Source organism: Dendrobates tinctorius, unplaced genomic scaffold (genome assembly GCF_039654945.1).
Source record: "Dendrobates tinctorius isolate UK_male_01 unplaced genomic scaffold, ASM3965494v1 ptg000107l, whole genome shotgun sequence".
In the NCBI taxonomy this organism is placed as follows: domain Eukaryota; kingdom Metazoa; phylum Chordata; class Amphibia; order Anura; family Dendrobatidae; genus Dendrobates; species Dendrobates tinctorius.
In genome coordinates, this window is record NW_027361775.1 from 9,525,428 (window position 1) to 9,548,225 (window position 22,798).

The window sequence follows — 22,798 nt, forward strand, 5'->3', positions numbered from 1 at the left end:
CCACCTCCAAAGACCGGCAGCATCATCTTGCTGCAGATGGTGTCACTGTGCATCGGTCAACAATACAGCGCACTTTGCACAAGGAGAAGCTGTATGGGAGAGTGATGCGAAAGAAGCCGTTTCTGCAAGCACGCCACAAGCAGAGTCGCCTGAGGTATGCAAAAGCACATTTGGACAAGCCAGTTACATTTTGGAAGAAGGTCCTGTGGACTGATGAAACAAAGATTGAGTTGTGTGGTCATACAAAAAGGCGTTATGCATGGAGGCTAAAAAACACAGCATTCCAAGAAAAACACTTGCTACCCACAGTAAAATTTGGTGGAGGTTCCATCATGCTTTGAGGCTGTGTGGCCAATGCCAGCACCGGGAATCTTGTTAAAGTTGAGGGTCGCATGGATTCAACTCAGTATCAGCAGATTCTTGACAATAATGTGCAAGAATCAGTGACGAAGTTGAAGTTACGCAGGGGATGGATATTTCAGCAAGACAATGATCCAAAACACTGCTCCAAATCTACTCAGGCATTCATGCAGAGGAACAATTACAATGTTCTGAAATGGCCATCCCAGTCCCCAGACCTGAATATCATTGAACATGTGTGAGATGATATGAAGCGGGCTGTCCATGCTCGGCGACCATCAAACTTAACTGAACTGGAATTGTTTTGTAAACAGGAATGGTCACAAATACTTTCATCCAGGAACTCATTAATAGCTAAAGGAAGCGACTAGAGGCTGTTATTTTTGCAAAAGGAGGATCTACGAAATATTAATGTCACTTTTATGTTGAGGTGCCCATACTTTTGCACTGGTCAAATTTTGTTAAAATGAAGATTGCACATTTTCTGTTAGTACAATAAACCTCATTTGAATCCAGAAATATAACTAAGTCCATCAGTTATTAGATATATGAAACTGAAAGAGCTGTTGCAAAAACCAAAATTGTTATACAGAAAAAAGGTTAACATTAATAGGGTTGCCCAAACTTTAACATATGACTGTATGTGGCTTAGGTACACTGTGAGGTTCAGAAGGTATTTGAGAGCACATAATTTGCTGAATTTCTTTTGGCGGTGAGGAGCGATTTCGCTTTTCCAGAGCCTTTGTACTACCAGTAACGTGGAAGCCCCCTATATTTCCATTAACAGATGACAGACTTGAGTGGGGACTTGCTTTTTTGTGGATTGAGTGGAAGCTTTTATTGGAAACATTTTACACAGTTATCCAATGCTCTACGCTGATCACTTACGTTGGGGTTTCCATCTAAATCTAGGAGTGACGTGACAGATGAAACCCCCGATGGATCCATTCACTATAATGAGGCAGCAGAGTTACTCTGGACTCTGTCTGGCCTCTGTTCAGCGGTGTCCTTTTCAGAAGTGCACAAAACTATGGCCGATTGCACTTCTATGCTTGCCTAAAAAAAGGATACTGCCGGATCACAGATTAAATGGCGTCCACATTGCCTCCATCTGCCTCATTATAGGGAATCTTCCGCCAGAGCTTCTGTCTGAACCACATATTTCAGAAATTTACACGGAAACCCCGATGCAAGCGCTCAACGCAGGATTAATGTGCGCCGAGCCTTACTGCGATCTTTGGGAGGTAGAGTGAAAAATATCAACAGCATGTGAAGAATTGGTTACATATATTTTTTATGCTGTTCCTTGTGCATTATAAGTGATTAGGGACTTAACTCTTCGGGTCGGTGCGATTACAGTGATACCAGATGTATATCAGGTTTTTATGTTTGGCTGCTGTCACACACTAAAAGACACTTTTTATTGCACAAAATAGTTTTTACAGCACCATATTTTGAGAGCTATAGGCTTTACATATTTTGGCCCACAGAGTCATGTAATGGCTTGTTTTTTTTGTGAGGCGAGTTGACATTTTTATTGGTACCATTTTCGGGCATATGAAATTCTTGGGAGGCAAAATGAACAAAGCCAGAAACTCCTTGGGGGGGGGGGTTATGCCGTTCCGTGAGGTAAAATTGATAAGGCAGTTTTATTCTTCGGGTAAGTACGATTACAGCGATACCACACTTAAATTGTTATTTTATGTTTTGCCGCTTTTACACAATAAAAACTGTTTTACAGTCAAAATAGTTATTTTTGCATCGCTTTATTCTGAGAACTATAATGTTTTTATTTTTTTGCTGATGGAGCTGTATGGCGGCTTGTTTTTTGCAAGCCCAGATGACGTTTTCAGCAGTACCATGTTTATTTATATCCATTTTTTATCGCATTTTATTTCACTTTTTGCTTGGAAGTATGATAAGGCATTGTTTTTTGCCTTGTTTTTTATGGTGTTCACTAAAGGGGTTAACTAGTAGGACAGTTTTATAGGTCGAGTTGTTGCAGATGCAGCAACACCAAATATGCGTACTTTTATTGTTTATATTTTTTTCATTTAAATATTTATTTATAGATACAATCTTGATTTTTGTATTTTATATTTTTACAATATTTTAAAACATTTACTTTTTTAAACTTTTTTTTTTTACTTAGTCCCACTATGGGACTAAAATTTTTTGCAGGCTGAATGCTTCTACAGCATGGGGATGTAGCAGCATCCCCATGCTGTAGAAACTGTCAGCTCTGCACTGATAGAGAAGCTTGCTGATCATTCACTGCACATGATCAGCATGTTTCCTAGCTCTGGTTACCCGGATGACGACATCAGGGTCACCATGGCAACGATCGGGACTCCACATCATCCTGCATTGTCTCTGATTCAAAGGCAGAGGGGCTGTCAGCCCTCTGCCAGCTCCTGGAATGCTGCGATCTCGCTCAATAGCAGCATTTCGGGGGATAAAGTTTCAGAAGTGGTCTGTGACTGGTCCTGGCACTTAGTGCCGGGTGTCAGCTGTCAGAATCAGCCAACACCCAGCAGCGATTGCCCGCACACCACCCATGTGCGCGGGCGATCGCTTAGACGTAATAATCTGTCCCTGGTCAGATAGACCAAGGTCACATAGCAGGATTAGTACATCTAATGTCAGAAAGGGGTATAAAATATACTTATTCTAATTATTGTCAAAGTCATTTGGAATGTCTTGATCAGTCTTCATATTTAATGGGTCTTCCCTATCATAGAGCAAATGACTATTTACTGTTTGAATACCTACGAAATTATATCAGAACTAACAGGACTTGAAGGGAGCATTCAGCTGTCAATATACAGCATAAAGTGAAAATAGTGCATTAAAATATAACTTTTAATATACTCATTAAAAATAAACAAAAAAAATGACACCTCTGAAGTGAGGGAGGGAGTGACTCTAGGCTGAGGAGCTTAGCGCCAAGTATCAAATAAGGGTCAGACCCTCCCCCTAGGAGATAAAAACTGATTCCTACTGCAACGGCAGGGACTGAATCCATAATGACACAAGACCCACTTTCATGCAGTTAATAAATTGTTCTCATGTAGGACTGAGCAAAGTCACCAATACATGCCAATGTGATCTTGTTTGCATGTAGATAGAGTGGTATACAATCTATGGACACACATGTCACTGCTTATATTGGATAACAGACACATAATAATCAGGTGTGAAAGTATAAGGTAAGGAAAGTTCTCACCAAACCAGACGTATGCTTTCACAAGGGAGTGAATCTTATTTCCTGGTTCGATATTCAGAAGATTCCAGAGATGGACATACCCTGTCAGTCCCTATGGGGCTAGCATTAACCTATCCCTAAGACTCCTGCCCTGACAAGGGTAGGCCACAACTACCCCTGTGCTGAAAAAGCCCTGCAGTATCCCACTGAAGGGCTTCCCTTTCTCCACCGTACACTGAGATAAGCGTACATAGCATTTAAATTTGTAGTCGGCTATTTACCCCGACCTCCACAAGTAGCATTTTCTCCTGACAGTGTATATGGTCAAGTAGCCAAACAAGATAATGGTTGGCTGAATGTTTATTCAGTACATAGCTATCTCTCCTCTATCCCAATATGCAGGAGTGCTCAGTTCAGCTAAGCCTGTGTGTTCTCAGTAAGGAGAAAAGAGAAAGTCACTGCCAGAATCCTATGGCAGTGGCTTATCTCCCTTGAGAGATAGAAAAAAAAATCATCTGCTGAAATTCAAATGTCCCAATCCTTCTTTCCTCCAATATCAACTAACAGGGGATGGGGTATGGGTATGTAGACTCCCATACAAATCATCAGGTCAGCTGAATCATCTAATGTGAATGGGGGGGCCCTTTAGGCTCACCACAGATGTGTCCTGATTAAAAAAATAAACTACAGATAAGAGTATGTTGTGAAAGTATAGAAAAGTATTAGATTGAAGAGGTTGCTAATGCTGAAAACCTTTCTGTTACAATCAATATGCTGTTTGAAGCGTTACTCCCCAAGTGGATCTTTTTCTCAGACATGGAAGTTCATACAGAGGATATGTCTTTGTTTATACAGGCAATTTAGTAATATCTATGTGTTACTTGCATTCATTTTATAACTCTCTAGTGAACAAGTTCATATCCTTTCAATAAGTTACCATTATTATGTCTTAATATTATGTAACGTCTTCAATTAATTTCCAAAGGCAAAAAAGACAGAGCTTAGAACTGTTCTTGAAAGCGATGACTGTACAGAAGTATTAGCAAAATAACTTAATTCCCAAAGGGTAGATTAACAGAACAACAATTTATCATACAAATATGGGAACAGTCTCCCCTGTGTGTGTATTTTATTAGTAGAAAATATTCAAACAATTCACATCCAGTTGAGAAGTTGTTTGAAATCTGCAACATGTTAGACAATAAAAGACCGTAAGTATTAAAAAAAAAAAAACGTTTTATGGAATGTCTCGCAATTATCCAAGCAGCAATTTCATTTATTCACAGTTGAGCTCTGGTCTTCGGTCCCCGGGGCCTCAGACATTGTGCATGGGTATCATCATTGTTCCAGGAGGTAGTTGTTAAGAGGGAGTAATTTATGTTGGGTGATGGAATCTAGAAAATACAAATACAAAATATATTAATAGAAAAATTGAAGTTGAATTTTTTTTTGTGAAAAACACACCTACATACTACAATCCAAATATGAACAGAATCATATGAGATCTTTTCCCTACATACATAATAGACAACACTTTCAATTGTTAATAATCACAAAGGAACCCAGCACAGAGAAAGGAAGTAAATATACGTATAATACAATAAAATGTGAAAATTAAAGTAGTCTAGATTTTAAGTAAGGATTTTTTTTATAAAGATTTCCAAAGAAAAAGCTGATGACAAGATGCACCAGAAGGGGTCTAGTGGGAATCTTTTTTTTTTTAAAGAATTTTTTCTACATGTAATACCAAGGGACTAGCTATAGGGGGAGCACAGGTAACATACACCTCTGATTATACCTGGACATTATTTAATGACAGTTCTCTTTTTCATGCTTTGTTCACGCTCTCAATAACTAATCTTAAATAAGAGAGAATGTATTATGAGACCACCACTTTATCTGTAGTTATAAACCTCCATGGGATCAAGAAGATGGCCAGAAATCTTGTGAACTAAGTTTTAATAAGACGGAATTGCCTATAAGCAGTGTAAATGATTAGTCTATTTGGGGATTGAGCAACACAACATAAAAAAAAAAAAACACAGGCCGTCTGGAAAGTCAAAAACTGACTATCATAAATCAACATAAACTGTAGGAGAATGTATGCGTATTTCATGCACGTCATATAATAAAAGCTTATTGTCATAAATGATGAATATATAGCTATTTCCTGATGTTGTGCTATACATTGCTGCTTCTCATTATCTTTATTATCTCTATAAATAATGCTACCCTGGGAGATGAACAGCTCTGGAAGACAAAAGAATGTGACATTGCCGCTTTCCTTTATATCTTTCTCTTTTGCAGTAAGTGATGTGTTTTGCTCACGCTCGGATTTGTTTTGTGTATAATATACACATATAATAAACATTATGTACTTTCTAATTGGGAGGAATAATAAGCAAGGTTCTAAAAAGAAGAAAAGCGAATACACGAGGAAACAATTCAAACAGGAATAAAAAAGTGGAAAAACAGGATTTTTGGTTGCTTACCGTAAAATCTGTTTCTCGAAGCCTTCATTGGGGGACACAAGAAACCATGGGTGTACGCTATGCTGCCACTAGGAGGCTGACACTATGAAGAAAAAAAGATAGCTCCTCCTCCACAGTGCACACCCCACCGACTGGAGCCAAACCGAAGAGAAACCCTGGTAAGGCAAGTTGGTGAGGGACCTCTTTGGGGATAAGTTCGCTTGTCAAGCCGTAAGCCAAATTGTCCTTCAGATGGGCACGATTTTGCTGGATCCGGGAAGATGGAAAACCATGTACTACCCTGCAAGATAAATTTGGTCAGCGAGGACGGCCAATTATTCCGACTGGCCTCCAGAAAGAATGCTCTAATGAGCAACCTAGCCCACACGTTTATAAATTTTGCGACCCGGGTGGAGGCAAGGGCAGGACACAATGTGGCGATGGACGCTTCCAAGGTTGACCTTGCCAAGTCCGCTGTTGGTATCCCTGATGGATGCATGTCTGGGAGAGGAAGGACCGCATTGGTGGAAAGACTCTAAACCAGAGGGTTCGTAGATGGAGAAGTAGTATAATTTGCGGGGCGCGCAGGAGAGAAGAGATATACCGACGCGCTCCCTTCTTTGGAAGCGACAGGGCTAATGTCTCAGAGAAAATGACAAGGAATGACCTGAGAGTATGCCACTGTGAGCCTGCTAGAAAGCCGAACGCTGAAAACGTACTGAAGGAGACCTAGGGATACCCTGGATCTTATCGCAGCGATGTAGGCTCAGACTGACTAACAGAGCGGCTCAGAAAGGGAGAACCATTGAAGAGACAACTGTTGTGAGTTCATTTTCCCCTTCATTACTGAGGCCCGAGGAACTCCCTATTCTGGTAAAGAAAGGTATCCTTTTGGATAAATTATTTAGGCTTACTTGTGCGCTGCTGAGACCAGGATAAAGTCACCACATGAGAAACTTTTTAACTCTTTATTCCCTTAGGGAATAAAGAGTTAAAAAGTTTCTCATGTGGTGACTTTATCCTGGTCTCAGCAGCGCACAAGCCTAAATAATTTATCCGAAAGGATTTCTTTCTGTGGTCACGGACGTGAACCTCGGGCGTGCAGCAGGCTGACATTTGACCTACATGCTTTTATCCTTCTTGGAAAAGGTGAGTAGATTCCTTTGAATTTATTTCATCTGTTACCCAGATAAGACCCTATTGCGCTCTTTCTTTCCCCAGTTTTATCTGGTAAAGAAAGGTAGTGAGCCTGATTATCAAACACCTGAGGCTGATGATGATGACTGGCTGAGTGGAGTTACTGACTGGATATAAGGCTGCCGACGCCCTTCTGCCCTGCGGGTGATTTCTCTGTGGGATCCTTGGAGACCAGTCTGAATTCCTGCTCCTCTAAAGCTAAGTTTGCTGCTCGGCCTTTTGCTTTGGTGCTTTGACTTTGTTTTGCTTTGTTTTTCTGGATTTCTGCCATTCCCTGCTGGGGTGTGCTGAATTCATTTAGCTCTGTCTTCTGAAAATACCTGAGTGCTGATTTAGTTTTTGAAGCCTAGCTGCTTCAGGGCCTTTTTCATATCAGCTTGTTGGCTTATGTCTTTGATAGGGTTTTGGCAGATTGCAGACAGCAGCCTTCCTGTCCTTTCCTATCTAGGTAGTTTTGGACCCCGTCTTTGCTCAGTCTATCTTTCTGTCTGTGTTAGTATTTTCATCTTGCTTCACCGTCATTAGATGTTGGGGGCTGCCTATTGCTTTGGGGTCTGCTCTGGGGCAGTTTAGATTTCCCCTTTCTTTCTTTAGGCCTATGTAATTCTCCGGCTGTGATCGAGGGGTCTAGGGCATCGTAGGAACCCCCCACGGCTACTGCTAGTTGTGTTGATAGGTTCAGGGGTCTGCAATCTGATAGTTGCCAACTTCTCTGGTTTTCTGGACTTAGCTTGTATTTCTGCTTTTGCCTCCTACGGTGACTCATTCATAACAGAATCACCCGCCATACCGCAGATCCTAGGGTACTCAATAGCAGGAAAGAATTGTAAAAAAAAAAAAAAAAAAAAAGGTGTGTATATTTTTTCCTCTATATCTCTGAGGCCGTAGGGGGAATTTTTTTTTCTCCCAAAGGAGATAAAGCAATTGTCTGATCGTGTGGAGCAGCTCGCTGCGGAAGTGCGGGGAATTTCCGCCTACCTTGCTCATTCACATGCTGCTGAACCAAAGATTCCTACACCTGATGTATTTTTTTGGGGATCGGTCTAAATTTTTGAATTTCAAAAATAATTGTAAATTATTTTTTGCCTTGAAGCCTAACTCGTCAGGGAGCTCCGCGCAGCAGGTTAAAATTGTCATCTCTTTGCTGCGTGGCGATCCCCAGGATTGGGCGTTTTCTTTGAAACCAGATGATCCTATTCTGACTAATGTGAACGCATTCTTTCAAGCTTTGGGGCTGTTGTATGACGAACCTAATGCCATTGATCAGGCTGAAAAGACCCTGCTGGCATTGAGCCAGGGTCGTGATTCTGCAGAATTGTACTGTCAAAAATTCCGAAAGTGGGCAGTACTTACTACCTGGAATGATAATGCCTTGGCTGCTCTCTTTCGGAAGGGGTTGTCAGAAGCCGTAAAAGATACTATGGTGGGATTTCCTGTTCCCTCTGGTCTTGACGATTCTATGTCATTAGCCATTCAGGTTGATCGGCGTTTGCGTGAACGCAAAGCTGCACGAGAGGTGTTGCCACCTGTTGAACAAATGTCTGAACCTATGCAATGTGATAGAGTTTTTTCCAGAGAGCAGCGTCAGGAGTTCAGAAGGCGTAATAAGTTGTGTTTTTTCTGTGGAGATGCCTCGCATATTATTTCTGTCTGTCCTAAATGAGAGAAACGCTTTGCACACACGTTTTCTGTTGGGGGTGTTCAACCTAAGTTTCTTCTGGCTATTACTTTGATCTGCTCCCTGTCCACATTTTCCGCCAAGGCTTTTGTGGATTCGGGAGCAGCCCTAAACCTAATGGACTTGGATTTTGCTAAAAGTTGTGGATTTCCGATGACATCTCTGCAGACGCCTATCCCTTTGAGGGGGATTGATGCTACTCCTTTGGCTAAAAATAAACCCCAGTTTTGGACCCAGGTGGTAATGCAGGTCGCCCCAGACCATCAAGAAAATTGCAGATTTTTGGTGTTGCATAATCTGCATGATACTATTGTTCTGGGGTTTCCCTGGTTACAGATTCATAATCCAGTTTTGGATTGGTAATCTGTGTCTGTGGTGAGTTGGGGTTGTCGGTGTGCCTTTAGTGAGGCTCCGGTGTTTTCCACCTCTCCTCAGTCACATGATGTTCCTGATTATTTGGCGGACTTTTATGATGTATTTAGTGAGAATGAGTCTGCGTCTCTGCCTCCTCATAGGAGTTATGACTGTGCAATTGAACTGAGCCCGGGGTGTAAATTTCCCAAGGGTCGGCTCTTCAATTTATCTGTACCCGAGCACGAGGCTATGCGATCCTATATTAAGGAGGCGTTGGAGAAGGGTCATATTAGACCATCCTCGTCACCCTTAGGTGCCGTTTTTTTTTTTTGTAGCCAAAAAGGATGGATCATTAAGACCTTGTATTGATTATCGTGCCCTCAACAAAATTACTGTTAAATATCAGTATCCGTTACCCCTGATTCCTGATCTATTCTCCAGAGTTAAAGGTGCTTGCTGGTTTACCAAGCTTGACCTCAGGGGGCGTATAATCTTATTCGCATTAAGCATGGGGATGAATGGAAGATGGCGTTTAATACTCCGGAGGGACATTTTGAGTACCTGGTGATGCCTTTTGGGCTCACTAATTCCCCTTCTGTCTTCCAGTGCTTCATGAACGATATTTTCCGAGATTTTGTCGATAAATTTTTGATTATCTATCTGGATGATATTTTGATCTTCTCCAAGGATTGGGATTCTCATGTGGAACATATTCGGACTGTGTTCCGGATCTTGAGGGAGAATTCCCTGTATGTCAAAGGATCTAAATGCCTTTTTGGAGTACAGAGGATTTCTTTTTTGGGATTTATTTTGTCCCCGTCAACTATTGAAATGGACCCGGCCAAGGTACAGGCCATTCACGATTGGGTTCAGCCCACTTCTTTGAAGGCCCTCCAGAAGTTTTTGGGTTTTGCTAATTTTTATCGGAAATTTATAGCAAAATTTTCTAGTATTGCCAAGCCATTGACTGATTTGACTAAAAAGGGTGCTGATGTGTTAAATTGGTCTCCGGAGGCTGTTTCTTCCTTTCAGGAGCTGAAGCGAAGATTCACCTCCGCCCCGGTTTTGCGGCAACCTGATGTCTCACTTCCATTCCAGGTAGAGGTGGATGCTTCTGAGATTGGTGCAGGAGCTGTTTTGTCCCAAAAGGATCCTGTAACATCTAAAATGAATCCCTGTGCTTTCTTTTCCCGAAAGTTCTCTCCATCTGAACGTAACTATGATGTGGGGAATAGGGAACTGTTGGCCATGAAATGGGCATTTGAGGAGTGGAGACATTGGTTGGAGGGAGCTAAACATCAAGTCGTGGTCCTCACTGACCACAAGAATTTGATTTACCTAGAGTCGGCTAAGCGCTTGAACCCTTGACAGGCTAGGTGGGCCTTGTTTTTTACACGTTTTGATTTTGTGGTTTCTTTTCTTCCTGGAACAAAGAATGTCAAGGCAGACGCCCTCTCTAGGAGCTTCTTTGCTGATTCTCCTGTGGTGACCAAGCCTGCTACCATCTTAGGCGAAGGGGTAGTTCTTTCTGCCATCTCGCCCGATTTGAGACGTGCTCTGGAAGAGTTCCAGGAGGACAAACCTGAGCGTTGTCCCAGTGGAAAGTTGTATGTTCCTGACCAGTGGAAGAAGAGAGTGATGTCTGAAGTTCATTGCTCTGCTTTGGCTGGTCATCCAGGTATTTTTGGTACTAGAGATCTGGTGAGTCGTTTTTTTTGGTGGCCCTCCTTGTCTCGTGATGTCAGGAATTTTGTGCAGTCCTGTGGGACGTGCTCCCGGTCTAAATCGTGTTCTCGCTCTAGTGGGTTGTTGATGCCTTTGCCTGTCCCCAAGAGGCCATGGACCCATATTTCAATGGATTTCATCTCTGATATGCCTGTCTCTCAGAGGATGACTGTTATTTGGGTGATTTGTGATAGGTTCTCTAAGATGGTTCATCTTGTACCACTCCCTAAGTTGCCGTCTTCCTCTGAGTTGGTGCCCCTGTTTTTACAACAGGTGGTTCGTTTGCACGGGATTCCTGAGAACATTGTATTTGACAGAGGAGTCCAGTTTGTGTCTAGATTTTGGAGAACTTTCTGTTCCAGGCTGGGAATTCAGTTGTCCTTCTCTGCTTTTCACCCTCAGACCAATGGGCAGACAGAGAGAACAAACCAGACCTTGGAGTCATATTTGAGATGTTTTATTTCTGCTGATCAGGATGATTGGGTTTCATTTTTGCCCTTGGCCGAATTTGCTTTAAATAATAGAGCTAGTTCTGCCACTTTGATGTCACCTTTTTTTTGTAACTTTGGGTTTCATCCTCGATTTTCTTCAGGGCAGGTGGAGCCCTCTGCCTGCCCAGGTGTTGACACTGTGGTGGAGAGAACGCACCAGATCTGGGACCAAGTGGTGGATAAGTTCTCTCTCTCCCAGGAAAAGGCCCAGCGGTTTTCCAACCGACATAGGACCATTGGTCCCCAGTTTAAGGTTGGTGATATGGTGTGGTTATCATCAAAAAATATTGCTATGAAGGTGGCTTCTCCTAAGTTTAAGCCTAGATTTATTGGACCTTACAAGATTGTGGAGATTATTAATCCGGTCTCTTTTCGTTTGGCTCTTCCTGTCACATTTAAAATCCATAATGTGTTCCATAAATCTTTGTTGAAGAGGTTTGTTGAACCTGTTGTTCCGGGGGTGGCACCTCCAGACCCTGTATTGGTTGAAGGTAACATGGAATATGAGGTAGAGAAAGTACTGGATTCCCGTCTGGCTAGACGGAGACTCCAGTATTTGGTTAAGTGGAAGGGTTATGGTCAGGAGGATAATTCCTGGGTCTCTGCCTCTGATATTCATGCCAAAAGATTGGTGAGTGCCTTTCATCGGGCTCACCCTGATCGCCCTGGTGGCGTAGTTGAGGGTTCGGTGACTCCTCCTCAAGGGGGAGGTACTGTTGTGAGTTCATTTTCCCCTTCATTACTGAGGCCCGAGGAACTCCCTCTTCTGGTAAAGAAAGGTAGTGAGCCTGATTATCAAACACCTGAGGCTGATGATGATGACTGGCTGAGTGGAGTTACTGACTGGATATAAGGTTGCTGACGCCCTTCTGCCCTGCTGGTGATTTCTCTGTGGGATCCTTGGAGACCAGTCTGAATTCCTGCTCCTCTAAAGCTAAGTTTGCTGCTCGGCCTTTTGCTTTGGTGCTTTGACTTTGTTTTGCTTTGTTTTTATGGATTTCTGCCATTCCCTGCTGTGGTGTGCTGAATTCATTTAGCTCTGTCTTCTGAAAATACCTGAGTGCTGATTTAGTTTTTGAAGCCTAGCTGCTTCAGGGCCTTTTCCATATCAGCTTGTTGGCTTATGTCTTTGATAGGGTTTTGGCAGATTGCAGACAGCAGCCTTCCTGTCCTTTCCTATCTAGGTAGTTTTGGGCCCCGTCTTTGCTCAGTCTATCTTTCTGTCTGTGTTAGTATTTTCATCTTGCTTCACCGTCATTAGATGTTGGGGGCTGCCTATTGCTTTGGGGTCTGATCTGGGGCAGTTTAGATTTCCCCTCTCTTTCTTTAGGCCTATGTAATTCTCCGGCTGTGATCGAGGGGTCTAGGGCATCGTAGGAACCCCCCACGGCTACTGCTAGTTGTGTTGATAGGTTCAGGGGTCTGCAATCTGATAGTTGCCAACTTCTCTGGTTTTCTGGACTTAGCTTGTATTTCTGCTTTTGCCTCCTACGGTGACTCATTCATAACAGACAACTGATTGCCCGACTAAGCAGGTAGAATGTAGACTACTGGACGACTTCGCAGACTAAGATCAAAAGGAAGCAAAACTCAAGCATACAGTTATGAGGATCGGTATGGAAAAAATTGTCTAGATGGGCATTGAAAGTACAATAATAAATGAGCAGTCAAACGAGGAAAGTCCATGAAAAAACATGGAGTATGTCAACTGCATGGTAGAAGGATCACATAGACTCCAGAAGACAACTAGCCTGATGAAAGGAAGATCATTCCTTATGACGGTCCATCCTGGACCCTCTGGAACGGGGAGAGGATTGTAGAGTGTAGACCTGCTTACCTAAGTATAAGACGCCACACACCCGAGGTTAACAGTGAAAAAGGTACGAATCTAGCTGAAGGATGAAACGCGTTATCACCAAACTCCTCATTGAATCCAGGACAGGAGCAGCTTTTTACCCTGGTCAATGCTTGCCCTGAGTAAGATCCCATTCCTGTCCAAGGTGGGAGACTTGTTCCCGCCACGGTCGGAAGTTACATCCCGGAGCTGCTGGAGGCTTTATCCGGTGTAAGAAAGAATAGGTAAGTACTGACAAATAGATAGGGAGCTTAGGTATTGTGGTAGCTCAAAGGTTCTTAGGATAAAATAGTGAACAGATATTGAGAGTCAGGGCAAACATATGAGCTCTGACTCAGTGAGAGACAGCCAGAACTTATAAACTACTGGTGGCCATAACACACTGGGCAGTAAAGATAGCCTTAGGGCAGCACTGTATACTGACCAACTGTGTAGTTAGAGGTAAGCCCGAATAATCAGAAGGTGTGGAAAATCCCCTTTGAAGCAACTCACACTCAGGGCCCAGAGCGTGGCTGAAGGAAAAACTGAGATCCTCCGGTACTTGAGATGAGCGTGTCTGACCTACCTGAAACTGGAGTATCCAATTATGCTGCTGCCGAGATCCACCCTGTGGTACTGAGATCCACTCCGCGGTATGTGGTAGATTTTCTGTTTAACTGTTAACAGACCATAGATGTTATTGACCATGAAACATGCAACAGAAGGTGCCTCTGACTCACCTGAAAGAGGCCTGTAACTGCTGCTGCAGCCCACCAGAAGTGATGAATACTGGATACCTCTCACTGAGTGGTGAATAGATGGGAGCTTAGGCAGATGCTGCAAAAGACCCTGAGGAGCGTGATAGAGGGCGCTTCTGACTCACCTGACAAAGGGACAGAAGAGCCAGACAGATGCAGCCAATCGACCTCGGGAACGTTTGAGCCACAGGAAAGACGGCATGTATCGACTAAATGTGTCTGATATAGGACCATATAAGTCCTGGATAACGGATAGAGTACTGCTGCAATAGAATTCGAGTGCATCTGACTCACCTGAATATGGTACAGAACACCGGTACCACTGCAGCAGTCAACGCTAGACACGTCTGATCCACTGAAATACGACTGTTTCAAACTACGTGTGTCTGAAGCCTGGATAGCGGATAGAGTACAGTTGCAATCAGCTCTCAGTATCCTGTGACTAAATCAGCACAGAGAGAATCCGGAGAAGGGTATAGGAGAGAGACAATTCTGTGTTGGGATCTAGGTCTGGATACCTGACGGCATTAGGCAGAATCCCAGCTTCACGTGTAGTTAGCTGGACCACGAAGTCTGTCCTGAAGTATATTCTGACCTGCCATTTCTTCTGACGGTAGAATAATAGGCTTGGAATCAGAGGGAGACAAAACTCTACTCTCTGTTGTGCGCCTGGGTTAAAACCCTTGGGCCTGCTACTTGTGGTCAGTTTCTTTATCCACTGAGCCACAGCAGACATTGCTGGGTAACACGGACTTCTATCCAGCTGGAAGTCAGGCCCAAACACTGCAGTCGTGAAGGGGTAGGAGCAGCTCCCCTCTCTGCTTAGAGCAGTGTAATGCTAGCATCCGGAGGGGGACTGCAGGAAGATGCAGGGCGAGTGCCAGTGAGCAGGAGATATGGAAGCATTTGATATGCCAGGGCTCTAACATCTTTATGTGTAGAGTAATGGCCGAGCCATGCTCTGTTGAAAATCAAGGCACAGATTGGCAATAGCAGAAATCACAACAGCAGTGTGACAGAAACAGAAATCTCTGAGGGGAAATGAGCAAGTGAAACCTTCTACAAGGCAAACGCCATAAGGCAGATTTTATAATGGTCCATCTCCCTGTGTAGGGCATAGCGTGGGCAGTGGCACAGATGATGGCAGCGTGGGGCATCTATTACACCAGCGACTGCACGGTTCTAGATTACTATTACACCAGTGACTGCATGGTTGTAGAGCATTTATTACACCAGTGACTACATGGCTCTAGGGTACTATTAGGGGTGGTTCACATTGCGTTAGGGGCCATGCGTTGAGCACATCCGTTACATAGCGACACTAACGCTATGTAACGGATGCTTTAACGCACCCATTGGTCACAATAATAGCAACGCATCCAGAAATCGGCATGCGTTAGCGATGTGGTGTTACTTTATGACGCACTCTCGAACGTGGTCTACCGCATTTTTGGGTGCGGCGGGTCTAGCGCATGGCAAACGGACGTCTTCGCTGTGCATAGACCTGTGTGGCCAACGCTGGTAGCGAAATGCTACCATGCATTAGCGCATACCATTCGTGCTAGGGCACAAAAGATGTCAAAAATGACAGCGTTAGTGCATCCATTTAACAGAGCCGTTAAATGGATGCCCCTAACGCAATGTGAACCTAGCCTTATACCAGCGACTGCACGACTCTAGATTACTAGTACACCAGTGACTATATGGCTTTAGAGGACTATTACACCAGTGACTGCATGGCTCTAGATTACTATTACACCAGTGACTGCATGGCTCTAGAGTACTATTGCAACAGTGACAGCACGGTTATAGGATACTATACGACTAGAGTGCTTTTTACATCAGCATCATTAGGAATGATGGATTCTCTCACCCATTAGTGGCCCTGCAGATGGTGTAGCCCCTCTAAGCTCTATTTTGTTGTGTGCTGTGCCTGGTTTACCCTCCGTACCCCGCTTGTTACCTGGAGCAATCGCCACCTTCCTGGTCCAGGAGCCAGCAGATGGCGACCGTAGGGAGCATGCAAGGGACCTGCTGAGTAGAGGGGAAGCAGGTCCTACAGACAGAAAATGCCGTCCGGATCCAAAAGGGTGATGGCAAGGAGGATGCAGGAAACCGGCGTTTGAAGGAGCGTGCTGAAACAAGATCCTGCGCTCAGAAGCAAGAAAAGGGGGGCGGGGTTAACCGCTGGGTCCGGGGGGAGCAAGATGGAGAACCCTGCAGACAAGTGAGGCCGGATGTAGTGGGAGGAGCAAACTGCCGAGGTGCAGGAAGAGGAAGAAGTATCAACAGGCTGGAAAAAAGTCCTCCCGAAGGGCTTAGAGGAAGGGGGCGGGGCCTAACATTGCAAATAGGCCCGAGAGAAGCCGGGACCTAAATTGCAGCTGGTGACCGCCAAAGTGTGGGGGAGCGGCGCGGAGGGCCCTGAAATAGCGCAAAAGGTATCTAGATGCCCCCAAAATGCAGCAAAATTAAAGGGGAAAGACCCCTCATGTCCCTTACGAAAAACAAGGTGCCTCCAGAGCCACTAGGGCCTCAGACTTAAAGGGAAAAGACCCTTAATGCCCTTTAAGAAAATATGAGACCCCAATGCCCTTGGAATTTAACGGGGAACCCATTGGCACTTGGAGAGAAAAAGGACAAGTACCTCCTCCGGGAAAGCCGAACGCCCGAGAAACCTGCGTTCGTCCGCGTCTCATGCGTCAGACAGGCTCTGATGGGCAAGTGCGTGGGAGACGGAGGCAGGCCCGATGATCCGATCACCTAAACACGCTTCTTTGTTAGGGGCTGGGGTCCTGCCGACTAGATGTATGAGGATACAGGGTGGCAGAACATGCCGTACTCATAGTCTCTTTGTGGGAGTACAGTAGTGATCATTCACACTATATCCCTCCGTGAACCTGAAAAGAAATGATGCACACTGAGGTAAATATGGGTCTAATGAAAGACCTGTGTCCATCTCCTACTGACACTAAGCTAAGCTGAATATCCTAGTTCCGGTCGGTGGGGTGTACACTGCGGAGGAGGAGCTGTTTTTTCTGCATAGTGTCAGCATAGCGTACATCCATGGTTTCCTGTGTTCCCCAATGAAGCGATAGAAAAAGATAATTAATTGCAACAAAAAATCTGTTTGGTTGCACCAGTTTTGGTATATCTCCTCTAGAGCGAGGATTTCATATGGTTCTTGATTCTGACTGAATTTTCTGTAAAAAATACAGATTTAATACATATTAATTATTATAGCGCCATTTATTCCATGGCGCTTTACATGTGAGGAGGGGTATACATAATAAAAACAAGTACAGTAATCTTAAACAATACAAGTCACAGCTGGTACAGGAGGAGAGAGGACCCTGCTCGCGAGGGCTCACAATCTACAAGGGATGGGTGAGGATACAGTAGGCAAGGGAAGAGCTGGTCGTGCAGTGGCTTGGTCGATCGGTGGTTACTGCAGGTTGTAGGCTTGTCCGAAGAGGTAGTTCTTAAGGTAGGTTCTTTTTGAAGGTTTCCATGGTAGGAGAGAGTCTGATATGTTGTGGTAGAGAGTTCTAGACTAGGGGTGATGCGCGGGAGAAATCTTGTATGCGATTGTCTGAAGAGGAGGTAAGAGGGGAGTAGAGAAGATCTTGTGAGGATCGGAGATTGAGTGCAGGTAAGTACCGGGAGACGAGGTCACAGATGTATGGAGGGCAAAGGTTGTGCATGGCTTTGTATGCCATGGTTTGGGTTTTTAACTGGACTTTTTGGGTAATGGGAAGCCAGTGCAGGGATTGACAGAGGGGAGAGGCCGGGGAATAGTGGGGGGACAGGTGGATTAGTCAGGCAGCAGAGTTTGGAATAGATAGGAGGGGTGTGAGTGTTAGAGGGGAGAGGCCACAGAGCAGGAGATTGCAGTAATCAAGGCGGGAGATGATGAGGGCATGAACTAGGGTTTTTGCAGATTCTTGGTTGAGGAATGTACGGATCGGTGAAATATTTTTGAGTTGAAGTCGGCAGGAAGTGGAAAGGGCTTGGATATGTGGTTTGAAGGAGAGATCGGTGTCAAGGATTACCCCGAGGCAGCGAGCTTATGGCACTGGGGAGAGTGGGTAGCCATTTACTTTAATGGCTAGGTCCATTGGGGGGGGTCGAGTGAGATGGGGGAAAGATGATGAACTCTGCTTTGTCCATATTAAGTTTTAGAAATCTAGAGGAGAAGGATGAAACAGCAGACAGACAGTGTGGGATTCTGGTTAGTAGGGAGGTGATATCTGGTCCAGAGATGTAGATCTGTGTCATCAGCATAGAGGTGTGGGAGACGCTGAAAGTCCGGTCTGTTAGGTATGGCGAGATCCAAGATATGGCCAAGTCTGTGATGCCAAGAGATGAGAGGGTCTATAATAATAAGGAATGATCCACGGTGTCAAAGTCAGAGGACAGATCCAGGAGGAGGACAGACCTTAGTTAGGGCAGTTTCAGTGGAATGGTGAGGCCGGAAGCCAGATTATAAGCGGTTGAAGAGAGAGCAAGAAGAGAGGTGGACGGACAGTTCAATATGGACGTGTTGTTCCAGTAGATTTGAGGCATATGGGAAAAGTGATATAGGGCTATAGCTAGATAAAGAGGATGGGTCAAGAGAGGGCTTTTTGGAGATAGGTGTGATTGAGGCATGCTTAAAGCTTGAGGGGAAAACACCAGTTGTTAGTGATAGGTTGAAGAGATGGGTTAGTGTTGGTATGAAGACTGTGGTGAGGTTTGGTATGAAGTGGGATGTGATCGGGTCAAGTGCACAGGTGGCGAGATGTGATCTTGAGAGTAGAGTGGAGAGTCGATCTTCTGTAATGGACATATGTGGAAAAATCTGAATGAGGACTGAAAATGATTTTAATTATTCTTTTTAACAATTGGGAGTGAAAAAACTAAGTGGAAAACTTATTTAAATACAATACAAACTGCATAGATTGTGCCAAGGAGGAGTACTAGATTAATACCTTACTAGGAATGTGTCACAACTTTTATTTATAAACATCTATTTAAAAAAAAATACTGTAGCAACATTTTTTTTTTTTTTTTTACTTAGGTGGCTGTCATTTTTATTTTCTAAAGTGAAAATCAAAGAATGACACTTATAAACCACAAATACGGCAGGCCTAGAATACAGGTAGGTGTCTAACCCTCTCTCTTATGCTTATGGCTGCCTGACCTGTGGCCTGTACATGCTCCTTGGGCTGCCCGGCTCACTGCTGTAGGTAGAACCAGGCGCCTCCTGATGATGTTTTTGTGTTGGGGCTGCATGGACACCATCACTAACCCAGCTGCATACATGCAAGTTTACATATGAACTTTTGCATTATTTAAGGGTTTGCACAATTGATTAACGTACTGTGTCATGTATATAATTATTTTTTGATCCATCTGTATGGTTCCCTGCAGTAATGTTTGGTAGCCTCTGGTTTTATACATTTTGTCTATTTTTGGTATGTTTTTAACTGTTTAAATAAAAATAATATTTTATAGGCATATATATGCTCAGTTCTTTTTTACCCTGTTTTGTTATATTGAATAGGAGTTTTGCCCACTGTGCACATCAGATTATGGGTAATTTGAAGAAAACCATGTTATTATAGCCCAGTGCTGTCAATGTTTACTCACCACCGCTGTTACTGTGTTCTGAGCAAATTAGTGAAATTGTCATGCTGCCATGTTCTGCACACTGACTGAGCTCTGCTATGGCAATGTAAAGCCTCATATAGACATCTCTGATGCATGAATATCTAAATAAGGCTTTACTTCTGCATATGCACATTGCAGCAATAGAGATTAAGTTTAATGCACAAAGCGCTGCTGTCAATGACAAAGGTATCTCTTCTGCGGTGCTTTGCAGATGCAGCATAAAACAGCCTTTTTCTGATAGCCATGCATCACAGACATCTGAAAGAGACTACACTAACATTGTACACTGACTGAGCTCTGCTCAGTCAGTGTAAAGCCTCATTCATATATCTATGCAAATATCCTCTTCAGTGAGGAACAGGGCTAGACCTCTAGTGCCATCTACTGGAAGTTGCAATCCCAGAAATAAATATTGTCCCATTATTGAGCCTTGCCATGACTTAGTATAAACACATGTTTCAGGATGATTGCCCCTCATCAGTAGCAAGGAGGTATGAATTGGCTAAGTGAAATGCCTCTGAAAGGAGGTCCAAGGGGGTACATTATTCCCTTATGGAGAGTGATTAGCAAAATTAGATCTAAAGTTTTGCTGATGAAGGGTAAAACTCCATCACTCCTATCTGTAAATTGAATATCTAGTTTAGCTTGTTATCCCAAGTCGTGGCAAGGCTTGTTAAAAGATCAATACTGACTTTTAGGATTGATACCTTCTAGAAGTGGCACTAGTGTTCTAGTCTTCTTCCTCGCTGAAGAAGATATTTGCATGCTTAATTTCTCAGAGGAGCATTGCATGGCCTATGAATCTCCTTACGCAAGCTTGGTACTCTCCACAAGGTGAAACGTCCCCATCTAAGGCTAGTTTCACACTAGCTTTTATTCGACACAGCGCACGGCGCCGCTAAGCCCCGCCCCCTGCCGGCTCCCTGCCCGCCCCATCCGGTCATCGCCGCCTACTATCGCACATGGACGCTTGCGATCTGCGCACCCTATCTTTAGCATAGGGTGCGCAGATCGTGCGCTGGCCATGCGCTAGTACGATTTTGGCGTGCGCTGCGCACTTTTGAAGGTGCGCCGTGCGCGCCGAAATGCAACATGCTGCGTTCGGCGCGCACCTTCAAAAGTACGCAGCGCACGCCAAAATCCTACCAGCGCACGATCTGCGCACCCTATGCTAAAGATAGGGTGCGCAGATCGCAAGCGTCCATGTGCGATAGTAGGCGGCGATGACCGGATGGGGCGGGCAGGGAGCCGGCAGGGGGCGGGGCTTAGCGGCGCCGTGCTCTGCGGCGAATAAACGCTAGTGTGAAACTAGCCTTAGTCATTTGGATGCCTGTGATGAGTGGACATGTAAATGAGGCTTTACAATGACATAGCAGAGCACAGTTAGTATGCAAAGGTTGCATTAGTCCTAAAAAAAATACATATATATAAAAAAATAAAATTTGATTAAGCCACTGTCCACATTTCATTAGGTTATTTCAGTCAACAAAATAGTTCTGCATTGTGATCCAAAACTTTATCCCCGTCTCCTTTTGCAAACACCCAAAAGTGGAGTAGAGGAGTGACATCAGACACGTGAGCAGATCCTGCCTTTATTTACTGCAGTCATAATGCTTTTACATTAGGATTTCATGACAAGTGTCAGCAGCTGCTACCCCTAATATTTAAAAGACCTTTAAGTCTCCCTACACTAACTTAGCGCTCTTCACAAGGAGAAATCTTACCCCTTAGATTCCCTTGAATAGGAGCTGATCTTCAGTACTCAGCAGCGGCTACACATAGAATGCAGCTGTGAAGTGCAGTGTAGCTTTTTTCAATGTCAACCATTGGAGCGAATAACAGCCGATTGGTGAGGGTGCCGGGTGTCACACTAATGCTAATCTGATATTGATCTTCTAAAGATAGGTCACCAATATTTGACCCCTTTAAGAATGCTCCCTTTTTCAAACAACCCCTAAATGTATAAAGTTCTTTATCTAATCCCTTCCCAACATGGCCAATTTCCATTTTCGCATTTTCATTTTTTCCTCCCCTTCTTCCAAAAACCACAACTTTTTTTTTTTTTTTGTCCACGGACACCTGAAGGTTTGTTTTTGGTGGACAAGTTGCACTTTTAAGCGTCACCACTCATTTTACCACATAATGTACTGGAAAAAGGGATAAAAAAATTCAAGTGAGATGAAATTGTGAAAAAAACCCACAATTCTGACATTGTTTTTTGGCAGTTGTTTCTGCAACGTACATTGTGTAGTAAAAATGACTGGGCAATATGGTTCTCTCATCAGTATGATAAGTGGGTTTTTTTCAGGGTTTTTACTATTTTAGTGTTAAAAAAAAAATCACAAATTTGTAAAGAAAAAAATGTTTATGATTGTGTCGCCATTTTCCAACACCTGTAAAACTTTCATTTTTCAGTCAATAGAGATTCATAATGGATTTTTTTTGTAGAGTGAGACATTTTTATTGATACCATTTTAGAATAGATAAAACATTTTTCAGCACTTCTTATGGCATTTTTTGTGATATTGCAGCAACCCTCCTCCACCCACCGCAAAAAATAAAAAAAATAGCAATTTTGGTGTTTTTGAATTTCTTATTTTAATGGTGTTTACCGATTAGGTTAACTATTTTTATATTTTGATAGATTGAGCTTTTTTGGATGCAGCTATACCTTGTGTATTTTTTTATCATCTTTATTTTTCCCTTTGAGGAAAGTGGAGTGATTTGAACTTTTTTTTAAACTTGTACTTTATTGGTTCGTTTCCTTAGTGGACTTAAACCTGTAATCATCTGATCACTTGTACTTCACACAGCAATACAACAGTATTGCTGCATATAGTAAAAATCACCATCTCCTATGAAGGGTGTATCCTCACCCATCCCTGTAGACTGTGAGCCCTCGCGGGCAGGGTCCTCTCTCCTTCTGTACTCGTGCGTCCCTTGTCTTGCACATGTTTATTGTACTTGTCTATATTTCCCCTTTTCCCTGTAAAGCGCCACGGAATAAATGGCGCTATATAAATGTATAATAATAAATAAATAAGGGTGTTAAAGAAACTCCATGATGACAGGC

The 22,798-nt window shown here is 43.5% G+C and overlaps 1 protein-coding gene across 1 annotated transcript in view; it reads right to left on the reverse strand.

The window, feature by feature from the left end:
• Window positions 1-4,632: 4,632 nt before the first annotated feature.
• Window positions 4,633-22,798, reverse strand: part of MCPH1 (microcephalin 1) — a 461,844-nt gene continuing 443,678 nt past the window's right edge. The window contains exon 14 of the mRNA XM_073589174.1: window positions 4,633-4,959. Coding sequence (XP_073445275.1) covers window positions 4,904-4,959 — 56 coding nt within the window. The 3' untranslated portion in view covers window positions 4,633-4,903. The remainder of the gene's footprint in view (window positions 4,960-22,798) is intronic.